This window comes from Strix aluco, chromosome 8, assembly GCF_031877795.1.
Source record: "Strix aluco isolate bStrAlu1 chromosome 8, bStrAlu1.hap1, whole genome shotgun sequence".
Classification (NCBI taxonomy): domain Eukaryota; kingdom Metazoa; phylum Chordata; class Aves; order Strigiformes; family Strigidae; genus Strix; species Strix aluco.
This window is the reverse complement of record NC_133938.1, coordinates 10,218,804-10,234,655: the sequence shown is the minus strand read 5'-3', so window position 1 is coordinate 10,234,655 and position 15,852 is coordinate 10,218,804. Positions and strand designations below refer to the sequence as shown.

Genomic DNA, 15,852 nt, shown 5'->3' with positions numbered 1-15,852 from the left:
GGGTACCCATGATGGCAGGTGTCTCAAAGTCAGTGTTGTCTCATCTTATGTAGAAATGGCCAGGTTGCCAGCCTCAGGATGCAAACCCAGAAGTGTGTGAGGACTCCTGAAACAACATCACTGCTGGAGCTGGAGGCCACTGTTAGAAACTGCCACTTCCAATATGTCATGTCCAAGCACTTGCAAAATATCACCACCTGAGAACTAGGTGATGTTGCACATGACAGAGACTGCGTAGCACAGTAGTTAATGTCAGCAGAAGGATTGATGTTCACCCAGAAAATCCACAGCTGAACTTCCAAGAGCAAACAGAAGCAGTAGGCCTCACAAACATCCCTCCAAGGGACAGGAAGGTGAAGTCACATGAACTCACAGGGTCCCTCTGTGAACAGTTCAGTTGTGAGGTTCAGTCTTCGAATGGCACTCAGCACCCTCTAGCTCATGACAGGGAGGACAAATCCTCTCCCTTGCAAGGACCCACAGGTAATATTGCAGTGCCTCTGTTGGAAAGACGTTCAGGCTGAGTCTTCCTGCTCCATGCACTCCTTAACCCACCCACGAAGAGGAAAAAAGCTTTGCTGAATTTGTTTGTACATATCAGCAGAGGAATCTGCACAGATGCAAAGTAAAGCTGCCCCAAATGCCCTCAGATATGGGGCTTTGCACTGTGAGCTCCCACGAGGGGTTGAAAGCTCAGAGAAGTTGCATGTAAAAATTACAGGTGAGAAGGGAGTTGCTTTAACAATGCTTCCTCCTGAGGAGTGCTGTACACCACACCTAAGCATTTCCACAGTCTGTTGATTTTTCTCTCAAAGAGCACAGGATGAGTCCAGCTTTCTCAGCTGGGCACCTTCCCATGTTTCACCCAAACTGGCACGTGCTGTGACCTTCAGCCTGTTCCAATGAGCAACATATCGCAATGGATGAGCAATGTATCAACAATCCCTCACATGGCTTTGTAGCAGCCAGACACTTTACATCTCCCTGAGACTGAAATATAAACAGTACTATCTGTACCTAGGGCTTCACCTTTCTGATCATTAATTAACAAATAGGCTACAAGCCAGCTGAGTGAAAAGTTACTTACTTCACTATCTTTCAGACATTTTTGTGGACTCAGGTAATTCCCAGACAATGGGTCTTGTAAGATTTTTTCATATATTCTTTTTGTTTAAAAAGTTTAAATATTTTCATTGGGGCTGTGCAGATTCACTTTGGCCAGCAATCTCCATGTCTTCCATTCTAAAAAGGATACATCTGGACAATGAATACCAGACAAACAGTAGATTTTCCAGTAAAATTACTCTATTAGCAGAAAACATAGGTTTCAATTGGCTGTGATGTAATTTAGACTAAAAGCTAAAGAAAAGTGTCCAAAGATCAGAAGACCCTCATCCCAGAGACATGTTAAGTTGACGAGAAACACCCACAAAATTCAGCAGCCTCTATGTAGTAGCCCATCAGACTACCAGGTTTAGCAGCTGACCCATTTGATCCCCATAATGTCCTGACATCCAAATGAGAAATTATTTCAGCCCATCTGGGGATCGTTCTCTTTGCAATATGCCTGGAAGTCACCCACATGTGGCAGGCTTTCAACCCAAGTCCTCCACCAACTCTGAAATTCCCTCCAAGCCATTCCAGACTTCTGTGCCAATGGGATGTGAGCCCAGGTAATCAGCAGGATCTGCTTAGGGATTGCTAGAAGCGGTCCTACCTGGGGCCCAACCAAGCACTGTGTTGGAGAGGTAAATGGGGTGATGTGGAGTCTTTTTTGGAGGATGATGAGATGCTGTGTTGACAGGGGAAGGAGGACTCACAGGACTGTAGAGGGAATATGACCTTACCATCACAACTCTCTTTCAGGGTAGACATGCCCTCACTCTTGCTGCAGCTCATTTTACTGCTCTGCTGCTCTCCCTCTCCTTGTCTGATCTATTGACCATGGTAATTCTTCTGGGCAACAGTTTTGTCTCCTGGCTTTTCTATGGTAACAGGGCCACATCCTCTTGTGTGCTGACCAGGTTATGTCTGTTCTCTTGATTATAGTCTTGTGATGCTGTGTGATGTTGCAGTCACTCAGAGCACTTTTTACAGCTGGAGGCAGCTGGATCCATACAGCCCATATGTTGGGCAGAGGTGGCCCATTTGTTCCTCACTTCACGCAGGTGGATGAAAGGCTTCCAGTCCTGAATTTGTCTGAGGACAGCATGGAGCTCAGCTAGACCCTGAGCCTGGCTACCTCTTACCTCTTCCCTCCTATGGCTTCATCCACCTGGGCATGGGTGACTGTGAGTGATTTCACTTGCTGCAAGTAGCAAATATGTAGAGGTTGTTTGTTAACGAGCTGCCTCTATCCACATGTTACTGGAAGCAGATCAAAGGTTGAGTGGGAGCAACAGGCAATCAGGCTGCCTGTCAACCTGACTCAGCTCTTACCATGAAGTTCCTGCGGCTATAAATTGCTGCCAGCAACACTTCACGAGGTTCAGCTCCAGCAGAGCAGGAGGGAGAGGATTTTTACCTGCACGTAGCTCCCTGTCAGGAACAGACACAGGAATAGCAGAAGAGAAGCAGTCAGGAGAAGGCAGTATCAGGACGCAGGGCCAGCATGGCATCTCTGCTGGACAACATAGTCAGACCTTCTGCTGTCGTTTTGCAGCTGTCTGTGGTGCTTGGTATCATCTTTGTGCTGCTGAAGGTGGTCCAGTTCTACCAGAAGAGGAAGAAACTCATCAAAGCTCTGGAGGCATTCCCTGGTCCCCCAAAACACTGGCTCTATGGCCACAATCACCTGGTAAGGAGAGAGCTGGGCTCAATCAGGGTGGGTTTGTCCCAACAAATGTGGAAGATATCAGTCAGGATGTGAGAGGGCACCGGGTGGGTTGTGCATGTCCCCTGCTTGTGTTCCTTCCTACAGGAGAAGACCTCTTTGCACAGGGAGTGCCAGCACTTCTGCAGAGCAGGCAGAAAGAGTGCCTGGATATGAGATGTGCATCATTTTCGTAAAAAACAGAGCCACATTTTTTGGGATCATGTGCTTAAACATGGATTTAAGTGATTTCTGGGACTTTCATGAAATTATTTAAATATGAGCAACCATAAAATGTCTCTCTTGTGCATTAAACCTTCTACCAATAAAAGTGTCTCCTCCTACACCCACTTAAGACATGGCCACAAAAGCAGGGCATTTTATTGCAGGCATTTTTATCCTTCTATAGTGCAGATGTTTGCACTTTGATGTTGCATACCCACCTTGCACTGCTGAATTTAGAGAACAGGGCTGTAACAGCCTTGGTCCCCTCTGTTCACCGGGCATCCTGGCATTGCCCATGCCAGCTGTAGCTCCCGAGTGCATCACCAAGCTGCTCTGAGCCCCAAAATGCTCCAAGCCCTGGCTGTCCTAACGCGGCTCGACTGCAGTCAGGCCCCAGCTAGGGACTCCCCACGGAGCTGCCTTGTGCTGCAGGGACAAGGGGACTCAGGCAGCTTTGTCACCTGTGCACAGTTCCTTTGTTATGCCCAGTAATGTCTCCACCCGAAGCATGGAAAGCCCTGGTGTGTCCGCCCACTCTCCCCATTTCCCAAGAGAGGATTGCATGGCTTTCCATCAGAGGGCAAGTTTAACCCCTGCTTTCCCTGGCACATCCCTCTTTTTCTGCCTGGATTCAGTTCCTGCTTAACTGTCATTGCAGATAACTTCCGATAAAATGTTAAATCAGATCGTGTCATGGGGAGAAGAATATCCCTATGCCTTTCCCAGATGGTTTGGACCAGTCTTGCCTTCTCTAATAATCCACCATCCTGAATATGCCAAAAGCATACTTGGCCGATCGGGTAAGTCTCCACATCTGGTTTTGGGAAGTTGTGTCCTTGACATTTCTCTAGGGAGAAAATCATGGAAAACTTGCTTGGAGTCATCTCCTTTGCCAACTTCCTTCACAGCTATTGCAATTCCTCTTTTGCTCCCCTTCACAAACCCTCAGGCCACCCCAGCTTTGATGACTCAGTTTGTATTCTCCTGCAAAACAGTGACCACGTGTCCATTCCTTCCAGTTCACTGTCTCCATTATCATTGGTCTTAATGTCTTCTGTGACATCTACCACCACAATATCTGTGCTTCCCAGTAAACCCAGTAATAAGGGTGAGCTGGCATGGCAATAGCTCTCAGAAGACATCTTAAGTCTTCTCCTCTGTTCCTTTCTGTGGAGCATGATGCCTGTGAGTGGTACATACATTGACATCTCCAGTAACCCTCATCCATTGTTCTGAACATTGAGATTGCCATGGCCATTTATATTCCACACACATTTTTTGTTATACCTTTCTCTGGTTTTATCAAGTCCACTGACATCATATTTGCAGTAGAGTATTTTACATACTGAAATGAGACTGATTCTACATTGTGATTTAGAGGATGAGCTCTAATGTTAATTTATCCTGAATTTTCTTTTTTGTAATGTTGAATTCATTAGCCATTCATACCGTTCTGGTATCTATTTTATTTTACAGATGGCAAGCCCAATGTACCCTACAAATTCTTAGCTCCCTGGATTGGTAAGTCATTCTCTTCCATTATCCCGTTCAGCTGTATTGCACATTTCAGCGACTTCTCTCTCGTCTTCCTTTATTTTACTTTCTTCCATTCTAAAACCACAGCTCACAAATGAGAGGGTTTGTTTGAGTGTGTGAGCCTTAGTACCAGTGGTGCCCACCTAGTCATGGAGCACATCAGGTGGCTTTGCCTTGGATCACACACACTGGCCTTCACAAAACAACCTTCCCTTCAGTGTGCTCAGGGACTGAAGGCTGCCATAGATAACTGGGGTGAGACACTCCGAGGACAGAAGAGTTCATGGCATGCACACAGCTTTGAGGTAGTCCTCCAGGGTCCTGCAAACAGCTGTCAGCATGTGCTGCAAAAGACACCCAAGTATTTAGAGTAGAAAAACCCATCTGAGAGAGCAAGTCCTGTGCCTCTGCCATCATGGGTTTGGCTTCAGGGTAGATTAGGTGTGCACAGCTGGTTGCAGTGAAGGACACATGGGCATGCTTCTCCTCCACCCAAAGAGTGCTGCTGTGAATGGCCTCAGAGAGGCTGGAGAAAAGGCTCCACCATCAACTATTCCTCCTCCCAGATGCTGCATATTAGCCTGGGTTTGGCCAAAAGCAGTAGTAAGGCTGTCAGAGCTGTGATCAGAGTCTGGAGGAGCTGGTTGCACCTTTGCTGTTTGTGTCTCCAGGGCAGGGACTGTTGATCTTAAATGGGACCAAATGGTTCCAGCATCGGAAGCTGCTCACTCCAGCCTTTCACTATGATGTGCTGAAATCTTATGTGGACTTGATGTCAGACTCAGTCAAAGTGATGCTGGTAAGAATCACCACCCCTGCTACTTTTACCTTTCAGCTGTGCACCAGTGAAAATAGTCAGGTCTGGGAATGACTGAGGGAAAGAGACTGGACTTAGATGGTTCCTAGAGTTACACTGAACTTTTTGGGTAGTTATGAAGTTCTGAAATTGCTCCTTTCACATTCTTCTGCCCATTCCACTTATTCTCTCTTTCATCTGCTTGCCAATAAAATCAACCACTGACAGAATATCCTTTTCTAGACCAGTAATAGTAAACCTGGAAAAAGGAATGCACAGAAGAGTTTGATTAGATCCACAGATTGTATAGTGAACTAGGGCCTCTGTTTGCAGAAAAGAAAATAATTAGCAGTGTAGACCTGGGAAGATGATCAGGAAAATATGACCTGATTGTAGGTGATAGTCTGTCCCTCCTTACCCCTGTCTCCACCACTAGGATAAATGGGAAAAGAAGAACACAGAGAAGAAGTCAGTGGAGCTCTTTCAAGATGTCAGCTTGATGACACTAGACAGCATCATGAAATGCGCCTTCAGTTATAATACCAACTGTCAGACTCAGAGGTCAGCGCTTGAACTTTCAAATTCCGGGAAAGCAAGTGCTCCTGTTTCCCCACTAACGATGCTAATACCAGCTTTAACCTTGGTCTCCTTACAGCAACTCAGACTATTATATCAGAGCTGTTTATGACCTGAGCTACCTTGTGAGCAACAGAGTCCAGACTTTTTCTTTCAAGGATATCTTCTATGACTTGACTCGCAAAGGCCATGAGTTTCAGAATGCCTGCAAGCTGGCCCATACCCACACAGGTATTTCTCCCCCTTTCTCCCCAGCCCTGTCTCTTAGCTGAACCTCTCCCCCACTTCATCTAGAGCAGGTCAGAGGGGGGTTGCAGCATGCACTGGACAGATGGTTACACATTAAACAGAGTCCAAGCTGCTGACCTAGCAGACAAGTACATGAGGTCTTTGGAGGGGCAGGGTGCATCTAACTGTTCATTCTTCTATGCAGATAAGGTAATAAAAGAAAGAAAGATGTTGCTGTCCAGTGAGAAGGAACTTGGCAAGATACAGAAGAAGAGACACTTGGATTTTCTGGACATTCTTCTTTGTACCAAGGTGAATGTCTGAAATAACCATATCAAATGACAAAGAACATACCTGTGTGGCACTGAGGATGCATCAGCAGGGAGCTCACCATCCCTGGCTGGAGCTGCTGGCAACAGCTTCCCCATTCCAGGTGTTTTAGCTCAGGGAAAGGTGGATTGAAAGGGAAAGACATACAAAAGTGTGAGATGCAGTGACTGAACATAAATAGCTTGGACAGACTTTTATCTTCCTTGTTCATTTTCATTGAGCATGTTAATAGCTTAAAATAAGTGAACTGTCAGAAACCAGAGAAGAATGACATCTTTGGAAAGGTTACAAGGGGGCCACCGTGGCTGTAGTCCTCTCAAGAGATTTTGTTTCTTATTCTCTGTAGTTTTACCTTCAGAGACATCTTCAGATGCTCTGGACAGAAGCTGCTATTGGGTGTTCAGGAAGGAGATACACACTCTGCTCACTCCGTCCTTCTGGAGCCACTGCTTTCTTTTCTGTCTCAATCTGAAACAGAAGTTGTCCAAACCAAACTACTGAAAACATAAGAGGGACCCTTGGTAGGGGATCAAATAGGGTGACCTTCTGAAGGGCTGGGATCTGGCATCCCACCAAAGCCCAACTCTGTAGCTCTGTTGACTGCAGAGTCAGCAGTCAGCGGGTCTGACTATTCTCACATGTATTGGATATATTTTCTACTGGCTTACTTCCTGATGTACAGGGAGATACAAGAGACACCAAATTTAGCCCTTCTTCATCAGTGTCTGGGGTTATTATTATACCCAAAGGAACAAGTCCAATTAACGTGGACTTAAGAATGATGTACTTTCCTCTTTGTTAGGATGCAAATGGAGTTGGGCTGTCTGATGAGGACCTGCGTGCCGAGGTGGACACGTTCATGTTTGAGGGCCATGATACAACAGCCAGCGGGATCTCCTGGCTCTTGTACTGCCTGTCATTATATCCAGAGTACCAGCAACGGTGCAGGGAGGAGATCCAGGGGATCTTGGGAGACCGAGATACCATTGAGTGGTGAGCTAGGACTTCTTATTCCTTTACTTTGAACTCTTTTCACTCATTCTGAGAAGGAAACTTCCTCCACCTTATACTGCATCTGCACTGGGGCATTCTGCTTTTCACGTAGCATGCTGGCAGCAAAGGGAAGACTAGGAGAAGGAGAAACCCCAATAGGAGATGGGATACACAGTGGTTCAGCCCACCCAGTCCCCACTGCTGGTGTCCCCATTGCTGCCACTCAAACACCGCCTGACCCCCCAGTTTGCTTTTAGGGAGGACCTTGGGAAGATGACTTACACCACAATGTGCATCAAAGAGAGCTTGCGCCTGTTCCCACCAGTTCCCGCCGTGTCCCGATGCCTCTCTAAATCTGTCACATTTTCTGATGGACGCAGCTTGCCAGCAGGTCTGTTGAGTTTGTTCATCCTTCACACTGCTGTCCATAACAAGTGGGACATCCTCACTAGAGATGATGGGGGGGAGTGGAGCTGGTGGGGCTTCCAGCCTCTTTTCTCTCTCCAAAGGGCTGTACAGGGCCACCATAGCTCACCATCAGAAGGGTGGCTGGAGAGAGTCCAAGGGCATGCTCCAGGGCACTGGGGTGTTCATACAGCTCAAAGCTGACTTTCAGAGTGTTGGTTCTGACCAAGATGAAAAGCTCATCGCCTGGTATAGAAATGGGGCCCAGCTCTGAGGCCATTGTTTCTTCCATGTGAGGGTTTCAGGAGGTGACCTGCCTGGACAGGCTGGGCATTGTCCCTGCCAGATGTCCTGCAACAGCCCCTGTAAAGCCCAGGGAGGGAGAGCATCCCACAAACACCTCTCATGGGTCTTCAGTATGGAATGTCACCAGCTTTTTCTCACTTTTTTTTTCCAGGCTGCCAGGTTGGACTGAACATATTTGCTATTCACAGGAACCGGGATGTGTGGGAAGACCCTGAGGTATTTTAACTTTATAACAAGAAGGGGAAGATGATCTCTGAACCCAGATATCCACTTGCCTTGAACAAGGCAGCCTGTGCCCCTCTACCATGGTTTGGTTTTTTTCCCCTCTTATTCCAACAGTCCATATGCAAAGTTCAATGAAATTACCAAACACCCCAAAGGCTTTGAACATGACAAAGCACTGGCAAGGGTGCTGAATAGTCTATCTTTTTACATGGTCACACAGAGATACTCAGACTGCTTTCAGCTGCCCTGGATAGACTTAGGTCCCAAAGTGGTACGGAAAGTCCCAAGCCCTCCAAGCAGTGTGTGATTTGAAGCTGATGTCTTAGAGGCTTCAAGGAAAGAAATAGCCAGGAAACCTGAAGGAGGGTCCACACCTACTTCTCTGCAGTGGCTCTCTGGAGAGGCAGGATCAGGCATCTCTGGACAGGAGGGAGTCTGATTTGATCACTGTTGCCATGGATGAGAAAATGCCTGCAGGCATCTTGGGTGCTGTAGTGGATGATCAGGATATCTCCAAGGGGAAGATCCGCATGGCCATCAGTGCCCTCTTCTCATCCACCTGTCTGGCTTCAGAGAGGGATGAAGGTCAGCGGCAGCTCCTCTGCAGTAGCAGAGGCTGCATCCAGCCCTGTGCTGGGGACTAGGGGAGAAGCTGGTGCTGCTCATGTCAGAACCAACACTGACCAAAAGGCCTTTGTTGCTCCCACAGGTGTATGATCCCCTGAGGTTTTCTCCAGAGAACTCTGCACAGAGGCACTCCCATGCTTTCCTGCCTTTCTCCGCTGGATCCAGGTGGGAGATCCTTCATCCCTCTCCTTCCCCATAGGCTGCATTGCATGGGAGGCCTAGCTCAGAGCTAAGCTCCTGAAGCTAATCCTCTCTCAACACCCATAAGTCAAGTTGGCTTGGTCAGCTCAAGCAGGCTTTCCGTGACAGGGTCTCCACCTTGCTCCATCAGCTCCAGAGCATTTCCCACACTCCAAGCTCTGTGGTTGCTATAGAATTTCACACAGTTTTCTTGTGGATCCATGGAGATATTTACATTTCCTGTTGCCTGCATTGAGAACATGGTCTCCTTCATTTAGGGGTAAATACCCAGTGCACCTCAAAGCCAATCTGGGCCCAAGTCTCTGTGGTTCCCTTGCTGTATTGACAGACAGATGCAGGGTACTGAGACCTCAGTAACATGAAAGAGGAGATACTCCACACAGAGTCAAAAATAACCTGAGGTGTCTGGGGTTTGAGCTGGAGCCATACAGCACTCTCTAGTGAAGAAATCCCCAGTTCTCTCAATTTTGTATTTTTTTCAATGCTTATTAACAAACAACAGCAATACCCCACTGCAGAGCTGGGTGCATTTTGGTGTGGCATGAGGGGATTCCTAGATAAGCTGTAGCATCATCCTTGAAGCAGATGGAGGTCCCCCAGCACCCCAGAGATGCTGCTTTAAGAGTCTTGTGCATGGGCTGACCCCAGCTCTGGGGCGGTTGGGGATGAAGGCTACAGCAGGAGCATTTGTCATCCTCTCCTCAGGAACTGCATTGGGCAGCAGTTTGCCATGAATGAGATGAAGGTGGCTCTGGCCCTGACCCTACTTCGCTTCAAGCTCTTCCCTGACCCATCCAAGCCTCCAAGACTGCTACCACAGCTCATCCTCAGGTCCAGCAATGGGATCCACCTGCAACTGAGGAAGATTCACTGACCCTGTGGGGTACCGTGGTGTGGGGCAAGTGCTTACCCAAGGACCAGTCTCCACCCAGAAGTTTAAGAGAGGGACAGCAAGCAGACCCACCCTGGCCACCTCAGACCTCTCCCACATTAACCTCCATCCCTGCTGCCATGCAGGGAGGCACGCTGAGCCCCTCGCACACACACTGAACCCAGCAGGTCCAGGTCCCATCCTTGCATGGGGAACTGCACTGCCGAGGGGGTTTTGCAGCATGGCTGTGGCTCAGCCTTCACCTCCACGGGCATCCTCCGTGTCCTACTCATCTTCTCACCACCAAGCTGTCCTTGCGTGCTGTCTGACAGGACTTCTGTCACCTGCCTGTGTATTTGCAGCACTGCCAGTTCCCTGCTTGGGCACGGCGGTGAACAACACTGCTGTGGTTTGCACGGGTGTCTAAAGCATGAGTGCTGCTTGAGCATGACATCCCTTCCCTGCCTCCAGCCTGGGTGTGCCAGGGCAGGAAAGCTCCTTCCTGCAGCCACACTGCAACCCCACACACCACCCTCCAAATTATTCCCCCTAATCCGTTCTGGGGCTGGTGCTGTGCCCGCCTTTATGGAGACAAAGACCAGCAGGTTTTTCTGCCCTGGCGCTGAACTTCCTTGAGCTGAGGCTGCTCAGGAGCCAGCACAGAGATGTGTCAACAGCTAACCTGGAAAAAGCACTCACCATGCTGAAAACAACACGCAATCAGCCTTGACCTCCTCTCTGCAATGAGAATAAAGTCTCGTGGAGATACTCTCCAAGTGTGGCTTTGTCTTCCTTCGTATTTGGAGGGCCGGCGGGGGGGGGGGGGGGGGGGGGGGGGGGGGCGGCGTGTGCAGGATGAGTCCCAGCAGCCCAGAGGCAAGGCTCTGTCCAGGGGTACAACCCTGCAAGTGTTTTCTCAAGCCACAAGGGTTGTTTCAGCAGGTTTGCTCCCCGTTGAGCCTGAGGAGCCTGTTTTCACCCCTCCCATGCTGTGGATCACCAAGCCCTAACCTCTGCCTTCGGGAGTTTTCATGGTAGGGAAACAATTGAAACACTCTGGGGTCAAACAAAACAAAACAGAAATCACCACCAACACTCCCCACAAATGTTGTTGGCAAGAACAAAATCAGCTTGCAAAAAAAAGAAGTCCTGAGAGAGAGCACGAGTCCATCTCCTTTTCTGCAGAGGCTGAGAACTGAATGCTCAGTACATGAGTGAGCTGCCCAAGGGGTGCAAGTGAACACTGGCCTGAGGCTGGGCTTGTTTTGGAGGTGCAGGGACCCACTGCAGGCCCTCACCCCAGCACTGGCCATAGGTGGGCTCCCGGGCCAAGGGGGACCATATGAGTGAGCTGCAGGTCTGGCGTGGGAAATGGATCACTAGGTGGCAGTGGGAGACCCAGAAAAAGCCAAAGTCCTCCCTGGTCCCTGGCAAACTCCCCTGTGCTTGGCAGGGAGCACGGCCAGGCCCAGCAGGGCAGCAGATGAGCCCCATCCTTTGGGGCACCCCCATCCCCACGCTCAGCCGTGCAGGGCAGCAGTGCAGGCACTGCTCCATCACAGTCCCCAGCATGATGGTGGTACAGGGAAAGCTTGTGAGTGCTTGGACACTCAGCACACACCAGGGGAAACTGAGGCATGGAGGGCTGCATACGTGCCATGCCACGGTGAGAGACAAGACTGTTTGTCCAGCTTTGACCCACAGCAATAGCATCACCAGTATCACTGCAGGCATTAACATAGCCAAGCCGTGTCCATCTGTCTGGGCAGATCACCTATGCTAATGACCAGACCAGGACAGCCAAATGTGAGCATCTCCCCATCTGAACAAACCCCTGCAGCCCCCTGTTACCCATCTCTGCTGACTGTTGCATCCTCAGTTTGAGAAACAAAATTCCTCTAAGGCTGGATCTGGACCTTCATTTTGGCTGTCTCAGTACCTAATGGGATAGGGATGTTGTGAATAACCAGCAAGGTGCAGGTTGTATTTATTTTGCAAGGCAGTTGGAGATCAAGTTCCCCTTCTCCCAACCATCCCTTCTCAGCCCCAGAAAGAGACTAGGTGAAGGTTTTGTAGGTGCTGATGCCACCACCCTTGCATCGCCGGCGGTCTCAGGCTGGTCTCAAAGGTCAGATTCCAGCTCTCCTCCCCACTTCCAGCACAGCAAGGCTGTTGGAGGGCAGCAGTTTGATACAGCTTTTCATTACTGGCCCTATTTGTCAGACATTTCAGCCACCCATCTGGGAACAAGCAAGCAGCCTTGCAGCTCTGCTCATCCACTCTCCAACTTGTGGTCCAAGCAAAGAGATTGGGGAGTGCTTGGCCACAAAGACCCAGCCCAGTGTCCTTGGTGGTGGGTTGCAAAGAAAACTAGGTGGCCCTTCAAGATGCCCCTGCAGCATCTTCTGGTTTGGGTGTGGGGGGATAAAGCCAGAGCAGGAAAAGTTAGATCTTATGAGGACCCACATCTGCTGCCCATCCCTGTCTCCGTACAATGCCCTGCTTAGCCTCCCAGACCTGTGTTTTGAGGCCATAGCCCTATTCATTGCCATGACTGAGGCTGCTTGTTTGGTTTCCAAGAGTCCTCCTGACTGTTACAAACGGCCAAACCCCAACCACTTCTATTGGAGATCTTCCCCAGGGAAACTGCTCTGGAAAATCTGCTCGGGAAAGAGAGGAGAAACTACTGCCATCTTTTATGCAAAAAAATGATCAATATTCCAGGCAGCTCTGACAATAATTGAGGTAACCCGAGCCAAACACTTTAAAGTCTTTCCCTGTTAAGAATCACATTTAATGCAGTTTTGCAGTTTGAGGGACCAAAGCTTTTGGGGAAAGATCTCACAGCACTGATGCATCTTGGAGCCATACTGCAGCGGCAACCAGGAGAAAAGCTTTTCAGCTTATCCAGGTCAAACCCAGCAACCCAAACATCCCACCCGCCTTCAAATGCTGGCAGTTTCTGGACAGCAGCATGTATAAGATAACCTCCTCTGCCAAGCCACCACTAAACGGCTTCGAGAGCAGCAAAAAGCAGTGTGAGGAGCCGGGCAGCACCCAGTGACACAGATCTAATCGCCTGAGCATTTGCCCCAAATGTCTCTCTGCCAGGCAGTGACATTTCTGTGCTGTCTCGGCTCTCTCCCTCCATCACCATGGCTACAGCAGCCACCAATCCACAGACGTGTCCTTCCAGGGTACCACCAAACCCTCTGGGAGATGCTACGAGAGCCAGCCTCTTTGGCAGGGAGACACTTTGGGGACCCTGGGACAGCCCGTAGCACCAAAAATTCCCCTTTTTCTTCTTTCCCTCCTCCTTTTTTTTTTTTTTTTTTTCTTCTTTTTTGAAGCACAAACAATGGAGCTAAAAGGTTGGGTATCAGGCCGATAATCATGAATGACGTGTCGTTATTACACACCACACATTCATTATCTCCCACTCCAGCCATGTCACAGGCGGCTGGAGGAGGGCAGATAACGGGGTGCCTTCATGCAGATGGCTTATTATCAGGATGTTCCAGGAGGGGCTTTAAGACAGTTAGTGATGCTGTTTGCCAGTTAAAGATTAGAGACCCCAGAGAATAATTAACAATCCCAAAACCCAGTTTTTCTGCTGGATTCTTCTGCTTTCTCCCCCCTCCCCCCTCCTCTTTAATCTATTCACTCTAGCAGGTGTAATAAAGTGATAAGGACAGGCTCCGGGGATGTTTGTTTGGCTACTACGGGTGTATAAACCAACAATGGATGGTATTTTACTTCTGGCTTTCAGTGGCTTGAATCAAGACCAAAAACTTTGCAGCCCCCTTGCCCACACATAACAGCCCCTACACGCCATGCTTCCAGCTCCCACCTGGGTGACTGGGTTCCTTCCCCAGCCCGAAGGACCACGATGGTGGGACAGGCTCCCTTTTTGCTTCTGGAGGTCCAAATCGCATTGCTTGCATTTCAAGGCACTCAATGCCAGGACATAAACGCCAGGCTACACTGCTTGGGGCTAGGGCTGGAGCTGGTGATCCTTCCAGCAGCAGTTTACCTGCTTACGGCAAGTCTTTAATTAAACCACCTTGGAATAATTTATATGGTAGGTGTTCACCTGCCCAAGTTGCTCCAGGATTGTGGTCACAGCTGGAACAGAAACGCTTTAGACCTCCACAGCTAAAGAGCCTCAGGAGAGACCATGGAAACATCAGAGTAAAAGTGGCTTTCAACAAGATGCCCCATTATCTGTGGGTCCAAGTGATAAGTTGCACCCTTCTAGACCACAAAGGAAAGCTGTGATACATCTTGTAACAAGTGGTAATGCAAAAACACTACCCTGAATATCTTCTACCCAAAAGGAGACTATCCTGTCCACCATGGGTCCCAACCCTGAACATCTTCCTGACCCCCAAGCTTCAGAGATACTGGCACTACCGAGTCAGGGGTAGGATGGGGCACCCACAGGTGTCCTTCCTCTTCATAGGTGAGCATGGGGTGATTTGTGGTGGACACAGTCACCTCCCATGCTGCGTGGAGAGAGCTGCTGGGGAGGATTTGGCCCCTAGGCAAGTTGGCTTAGGGCTCTTCAGAGAGGTCACCAAGGCTGTTGCAGGTGTCCATCACTGGGAGGCTATCAGATACAGCCCTGGCTCTGGACCCAGCTCACAGGGTCAACACAGCGGGCACAAGCACTGGGACACCAGAAGTTGCCTTCCCGATCACGCTCATCCTGCCAGGGAGGGATGAGACAGCATTATGTTTTAAAGAGCATCCCCGACCCTATCAGCAAGAGATGAGATATCCTAATTATGGCAGTACAGGCGAGGATCCGGGCCGTATCAGCCAGCACAGAAAGGTAAACAAGAAATATAACAATGGACCCTTAACACTCATTAGCTGTGTCAGATAATACCTCACTTTTCTCCCTTTGGGGCTTAAAATCTAATTAAGATTTTCCAACAATAAATTTCATTTATGCTCGCTCCCTTTTGTTCTTTTTAGGATCACACTGAGAAGCAGCCATGAGCTGGCTGCATGGCTCGTGGGAAAGCAGTCTGCTTCACACAGCCAGCCTTGGGTCGTGCTTGACAGACAAGGGAAACTGGGGCATGACGGCATCACGGGCATTGCAGACGTGAGGTCCCACCAGGGAGGTAACACAGTGGTTCTTGCAAAAGATGTTTTCCCCGGGGAAGTGAACTCTGAAGAGGCACTGGCTGGGGTAAGACTGAGCATCAAGGTTCCTGAGCTAGCCCAAAATGTGCAGCGGTAAAACCCCATCCCTCTGCTAGCTTGGACCTAAGACCACAGGAGCCGCCCATGGTGAAAGGGACCCCCCGAGCCCCCAGCACACCTCTACTCCAAACCCACACCCAGGCACTGCCAGGGCAACAGCTCGGGCATTCATCACATATTCAGGGTGTGCACAGGGCAGGGAATAAACTCCCACTGTTACTCATTATAAGGATGCTGTTTCTAACTCCTTTTGCAACAGAGAGGTAAAAATTAATGGGTTCCTCTCCTCTCGCCACACCCCCAGCCCCCAGCCTGAGTGCTGACGTGGCAGGAACATGCAATGACTAATCCTCCTTAAACCCTGCTGAGCGAAGCAGTACCGCTGAACTCCGGGGAGCTTGTTTTTTCCAAACCTGCGTGACTTTCGACACCTGCTAGAGAAAAGTCAGGGAAGCAGCACCCATCAGAGGCACAAGTGAAGAGGTCCAGGACCCAGCCTGGGGCTGC

General features: G+C 49.3%; 1 protein-coding gene across 1 annotated transcript; it reads left to right on the top strand.

The window, feature by feature from the left end:
- The first annotated feature begins 2,501 nt into the window (after positions 1-2,501).
- LOC141926412 (cytochrome P450 4A10-like) lies at positions 2,502-10,902 on the top strand. Its single transcript, XM_074832100.1, has 12 exons — positions 2,502-2,797; positions 3,696-3,837; positions 4,514-4,558; positions 5,245-5,372; positions 5,806-5,930; positions 6,025-6,176; positions 6,379-6,485; positions 7,306-7,496; positions 7,754-7,887; positions 8,359-8,423; positions 9,142-9,224; positions 9,966-10,902. The coding sequence occupies exons 1-12, from the start codon at positions 2,612-2,614 to the stop codon at positions 10,132-10,134; spliced, it is 1,527 nt and encodes a 508-aa protein (XP_074688201.1). The 5' UTR covers positions 2,502-2,611; the 3' UTR covers positions 10,135-10,902.
- Positions 10,903-15,852: the final 4,950 nt, after the last annotated feature.